Source organism: Letharia lupina, assembly GCF_014066315.1.
Source record: "Letharia lupina isolate WasteWater1 chromosome Unknown contig_23, whole genome shotgun sequence".
Taxonomy (NCBI): Eukaryota; Fungi; Ascomycota; class Lecanoromycetes; order Lecanorales; family Parmeliaceae; genus Letharia; species Letharia lupina.
In genome coordinates, this window is record NW_023502992.1 from 362,320 (window position 1) to 368,319 (window position 6,000).

At 47.0% G+C, this 6,000-nt stretch overlaps 2 protein-coding genes across 2 annotated transcripts; both read left to right on the top strand.

Annotated features, from left to right (window-relative positions):
• Positions 1-293: 293 nt before the first annotated feature.
• On the top strand, positions 294-2,176 carry HO133_006125 (uncharacterized protein; the record flags this gene model as incomplete). The annotated part of the gene is made up of 4 exons (XM_037297027.1): positions 294-727; positions 1,037-1,070; positions 1,188-1,454; positions 1,538-2,176. 4 exons carry the CDS (start codon positions 294-296, stop codon positions 2,174-2,176), a joined length of 1,374 nt encoding a protein of 457 aa, XP_037147601.1.
• Positions 2,177-3,537: 1,361 nt separating this feature from the next.
• On the top strand, positions 3,538-4,179 carry HO133_006126 (uncharacterized protein; the record flags this gene model as incomplete). The annotated part of the gene is made up of 3 exons (XM_037297028.1): positions 3,538-3,667; positions 3,828-3,919; positions 3,979-4,179. 3 exons carry the CDS (start codon positions 3,538-3,540, stop codon positions 4,177-4,179), a joined length of 423 nt encoding a protein of 140 aa, XP_037147602.1.
• Between the last annotated feature and the right edge of the window lie 1,821 nt (positions 4,180-6,000).

Sequence of the window (6,000 nt, forward strand, 5' to 3'; positions counted from 1 at the left end):
TGAACCCACTTGGACGCTTCACTCTTTTCGTGAATGCTCGATATATATTTCGTGGACAGTTGAATGAGTCTTGCGACTATCACCTCATGGGGCGGTAAATGGGCTTAGTCATTTGTCCTTCAGCCTCATGTTATCCCAGCTTCATTATTGGCTGGTCGCCCTGCATTACTCTCGACCGATTGAGTTAGTAGCATCGTAAGGCCGCGCGGAGAGGCTGTGTCGCTCAAGAGACATCTCACAGATATCTGGATAGTGAGTTTTGAAAACGAAAGGCTCTCGCCGTCGTTGCCGCTATGGATCCAGTCTCAATTACAGGTCTTGCGGGCTCAATAGTTGGTATTGTCGATGTCGCTGTCAGAAGCATCAGCGCATTGCGCGCTTTGCAGCAGCGACGGAAAACGGCAGACCTGACAATCAGCCTTCTGATAGGCCAATTAACAGCGCTCAGAGCGGCATTGAATCAGATCGAAGAGTGGATTTCAACCAGCCTGAGCGCATTCCAGCATTACCAATTGGTCATGGACCTAGAAGCCTCCCTAGAGAGCTGCGAGGCCTTGCTCCTATTCATAAACGGGCAATTGACTGGTCTCGACTGGAATGACAGCAACGCTCTATCCTTCGAGAATAGAATCAAGGCCGTGCTGCAAGAAAAGACTGTCAAAGAATGCGCCACTCATCTGGCAAATCAGTCAACGGCTCTTAACTTGTTCCTCACAGCCCTGAACTGGTAAGCTAGCCAAAGAGTAGTTCCCTCTGTCTGACCAGAACTAACAATGCGTCTGTAGTCGATCTTTCTCTGAGCAACACGACCTCCTACTAGCAAAGCACAGCAGAAGGGTACTTGACCAGGCCAAGTTGACTCATCCTCGTTGTTCTGCTTGAGGGACTCGGCATCTTTCCGTAGTTCATTGACAGCAGCAACGGAACGGTCTAATCTGCTCGACATCTCCTTTGACTTCGATGAAGAAGTGACGGCAACTAAGGTTTACCATCGACAGTGGGGTCCGCTCATGAGAGGGGCCCTTCGTAGGCGCAGGAAAGTCAAGGACCGTTCAGTAGAGTCGCAAAAGGTATGTCCCAACGTGCTAGCGTTCATCGTGAGCTCAAACATATAGATTGATTCCTTGGCCATTGATGTCAGAATCGTGGCCCTAAGACAAGGTAGCCGAATTTCTAAGCTACCGAAGGTAATGAGCATACTGTGTGAGGGGTGCTATGACCCTGAACTGCGTAGAGGTCACATATACCAGATCATCTTGGATACTATCAGTGCCACCTTGGACAAGATGGCGGAGCTATCTTTGCCTTTGGGGCATCTAGAGACCGAGACTCACCCTCAGATAACTCTGTGTCAGCGAGGTCCAATAAATGGTGCCGGAATGTCAGAAGAGCTAAGGAAAACGCTTGTCTCCTTGTGGGATGATCCGGGGATGAAAGGATGCTACCAGGACAATGTAGAAGGCACAGCGCATCCTTCAGCTACCTAGTATGTACACCAGCCCAGAGGTCGGCTTTATATCTGCCACACACTGACTAGATTCGTAATTTCCACAGCTATCTAGACTCAATTGCTCGGATACTTGGCGCGGACTTCGTACCAAGCTTCGAAGATGCCGCCAAGTCTCTGGTAAGCAGGAGCCGGCGCTCCGACGTCCTGACATTACCAGTGAGTATGAGTTCACGACGTTACAACTTCGTTACGTGGAATCTACCCAAAGCCTCATGCCGAATTCCACCCGATACTTCATTGAGGAGTTGGCGGCAAGAGTTTGACGGTCTGGACGCTATCATATTCATGGCGGACATGGCGATCTACAAAAATCGTTCCGCTGATGGCGCAATTGTGGATGAAATGGATCATACTCTGCAGGATTTTCGCCGTGTTTGCAAATTTGGGTGGCTAGCCGAGAGGGATATCATCCTGTTCTTTTTGAATGTTGGTGAGTACTCCACAAAGTCGTCCAAAGCTCACGGTCCGAGGCACAAATACGGAGACCACGGGAGAAGCACTGCGGACGACATCGTCAAGCGGTTCGTTTCCCTAAACGAGGATGAGTCCCGAGAGATACACGTAATCTTCGCCCATAATGACGAGAGGGCCAAGAATCTCGAATGTCTTGATGGGGCAGTGGGGCGGATTTTGAGCAAGAAGGCGATTGCAGCTCGAAACTCATGAAGTATCCAAAGTATAGGGGTATGAATCGGGTTTTCCGGATAGAATGAACTTTCCTTGTCAAGACATAGACCAGTTTTTCAAGGACTCCCGAAAAGAACGCAATCAAGCAGTGGTTTGGACATATACTGGCATTGTTGCAGCAACAGTGACGGATGATATGTCTCAACCCAGATCTCTTTGTGCTTTTCCGGGTCGAGGAGGAAACACAGTCACTGTGAGAACTCGAACACATCTAGAGAGGCCCATTTAAACGCGTGGATTGGAAGTCATGGTTGGAGGGAGATATGGCGGGCAAAAGCGGGCAAGTTGTCAGAGAGTTTGTAGAATGAGGCGCTGGATGTCGTTTTTCTACGCCGGTTCCTGGCTTCACCCCTAATAGTATTCGATATGGATGAGATTCACCACAGCTTTGCATAGAACAGCGAGAAACTCCTTCCGTCAACGTGTTCAAGATTTATGGCTCGCTATTTTACCTGCAAGACGAACGTTGGCTATCAGAAACCAGCAGGAAGTCTACAATCATGCAACACGCTCATGCTAGCTACAATGTGTCTCGACACAAAGGCTTTAGTCGGTCATGGCAGCTGTCACTAGTGTATTGCTAACCCAAAGCTGTAGTGGCGCCTTTTTGAACTACAACATTAAAGTCGCTACGTACCCGACCGCAGTTGCTCTGAGATAGCACACTGTCGAGGAGACCCATTTAGATGTCCCTCTAACCTTGACGCATACTCAATCCAGGCCGACCTTAGCACTTCGCATCCTCATTCGTCTCACAGCCAGAATCGCTGTCTAACTCAGAATCAGGACCTGTTATGACCACGTCTTCTGAACGAAATTTCTATCAAGGACTAGACCATAGAAAGAAACTGAGCTGAGGACCAAAGCTTTCGTGTTTGGAGTGAATACCGGAATAACGTTTGCCCAAAATTGACGATATACTTCTTTTTTTGACGCAGCGCAAAATACAGCGGCTTCAAATGTACTGATGCCTAAACACATAGTCACTATTAACACGCAAGGTTGCTGCATCACCCTTACGTACAACACCCTACTTTGACACCTGCTATCAATTTTGATATGAAAAAACTCCTACGAAGAACAACTCCACCTTTCTTAACGTAACACCATCACCATGACTTCGCCGAAAGACTTCAGCTACAACCTCTTCTCATATCGCGTGCGACCTCACAGACGCACAGCGCTACTTCAATAAGAAACCCAGGCATAAATCTGCCTCGAGGCAACGGGAGGACGATGTCCCTAATGCAACAAATGATGGGATTGGCCAACGTCTTCAACCGGCTTGAGATGGACCAGATTCAGTAAGCAACTCCATACGCAACGAGATAGAGGCAAATATGGCAGCACGAGATGCTATGTTGGCAGATGCTACCGCTGCAAAGTCCAAGGAAAAGCCAAAGCCTACAACTCCTGCTTCACGCCAACGTACGCAACCACAGCAACGAGCTCGGTTTCAGCAGCCTGATGGTGACGGACTTCCCGAGCCTCGAACACCGGAGTAATACAGGTGAGACTTGCCATCCATTCTTTGAAGTTCATGAGTACTGATGGGTCTGCAGCCGCATTGCCAACGTTTACGCGAAGCCTCCTAGCCAAGTAGCTTGAGGAGAATGGATGAAGGATCTAGTCAATCAAAATAAGAAATGGATGGGTGTTAACAAGACTAGTGCTGACTTCAAGGTCCTGGATTATGGTGCTGGCACCGGTTTTCTTAGTATGGTAAGTCATCCGGTCAGGTCAGCGAGGTAGGCAGTCACTGATTGCACGTGTACTTACAGGCTTTTGCTCCTCACGTTAGCAAAGTCCATGCTATCGACAGCGCTCGCGGTATGGTGGATGAATTCAACAAGTTCGCGGCAAAGACAGCTACGAAGAGAGCATACCCCAATTGCAAAATGAAGGCCGTGTGGGGTGGCCTCATTGATCACGAGAAGCCACAGGATCCCAAGATTGCGAACGCTCAGCCGTCATGGGACTAAGACGTTGAGTTTGGGACATTCGATATGGTAGTCTTGTGTGTGAGTGGCTCCGTCTCTCAAGAGTTCAAACTTGTTGAAAGCTAGACTGATTTCCTGTATCAAAGCTCGTAGTCGATTTATTTTATTCACAAGGATCCTCCCGACCCGAGCAAGATGCGCGACTCAAGCGCGGTTTGCAAGCCCTGATCAACCGCCTCAAACACAATGGCATGCTCATCATTATCGACATCGAGAAGAATTACGATGAATCAGAAGCTTACAAGCCCGAAAGGATGGCGCGCACTACAACAAAACTAAAATCGAAGGCAGAAAGCCTGACGGTTCTGGAAGCAAGGAGATCGTCGCAGCATTGAAGGAATTGGGTATGGAAGATGTCGGGGTGATGAAAGATCAGCATTTTCAGTGTCATGCGAAGGATGAGACAGGAAAAAACTATCAGAACGCTCGGGCGGAATTTATATGTATGTAGTTAGCAATAGCCATTGCTCATCATTGCTATTTTCACCAAGTGAACTTTGATTAGCGGGCGTATCAGCGAATGAAACACGCTTTGGTGTTAAATGAGGATATGAGGAACTGCGGTGGTGTAAGGGGGATGAAGGAGGCGTAATAATGGGCCTACTAGACGGCGTTGTTCGTTGAAAGATATTGCGACTCCACGAAAAATGCGATACTGGCTTATTTGGTGGGTTTGTATAGTTTCAATTTCGACTAACCGGTGACTTGGTGGAGTTTGTCAATGGTGGAATCAATTGCTGTTGCTGACTACACACAAATTTAGGTGGGGAGGGCAACAAGCGAAGATGCCAAGCTTTGGGATGCGTTTTGCACACCGTAAATGCTGACTAATTGGAAAGCTTGCTTTCTCATTACTCAAGACTGAAATCACAAAATGTTCGACAACCATAAATTTAAAGTTGACCAATCAGATCTTCAGATTCCGTGATTTTGAAGCTAAAACTCATCTTATTTCTTCATTTCTAAGCTAAAAGCGGGTGCACACGGGTACGTCCAAAAGAGGAAGCACCATAAGGCTGAACCTCGAATATCAACTTTATTAATTTATTCTATTTAATTCCTTTAACGTTACGTAATAAATGATAATAAAGTAAATTTATAGAGTTATAGAGTTAATTATACGCTTTCAAATAAAGTAGCGAAGACGAAATTTGATAAAGTATTCGTAAAGATATACTAAAAACGAAGATTTTTATTCAAATTATCGAGCTTGCGAGAAGAGCCCCTCCGGCAGGAGCCCTCGGAGAGCCCCCGGAGGGCAAGGGGGGTTTCAGGGGGTCTCCCCCTGAGTATATCAAATAAATTACAACGTCTCTCTCGATTCTCAGGGTTAGATCCTCTAAAATCCCTTAAACCCTTCGAAGCTCTTTAAGGGCTCTCCGAGAGCTTCTATCGAGGGACTGTCAAAGCAAGCTTGAAATCAATCAAATATCACTAAAATAATCAAATTTCGAGCTTGCTTTGACAGCCCCTCGACAGAAGCTCTCGGAGAGCCCTTAAAGAGCCCCCGAAGGGTCCGAGGGGTTTTAGGGGATCTCCCTGAGAATCAAAAATAGTTAAAAACCAGTACTTGGCAAGCTTTTCACTACTGGGAAGGACACGCCCCAGCACATATTTAAGGTTCCAAAATTTCTCTCCACTCTACACTTCATTCCTCTTTACTGTAAAAATACGGGGTCACTGATACTAACCCTTAGTAGGTACGTGGATCGCTGCAAGTAAAAGGTTGATTTCCCGGAATATAATATCGTGCATAATTGTGTTTCCCGCATCGGTTCTGGAAATCGGACCGCAAAAAGCTCT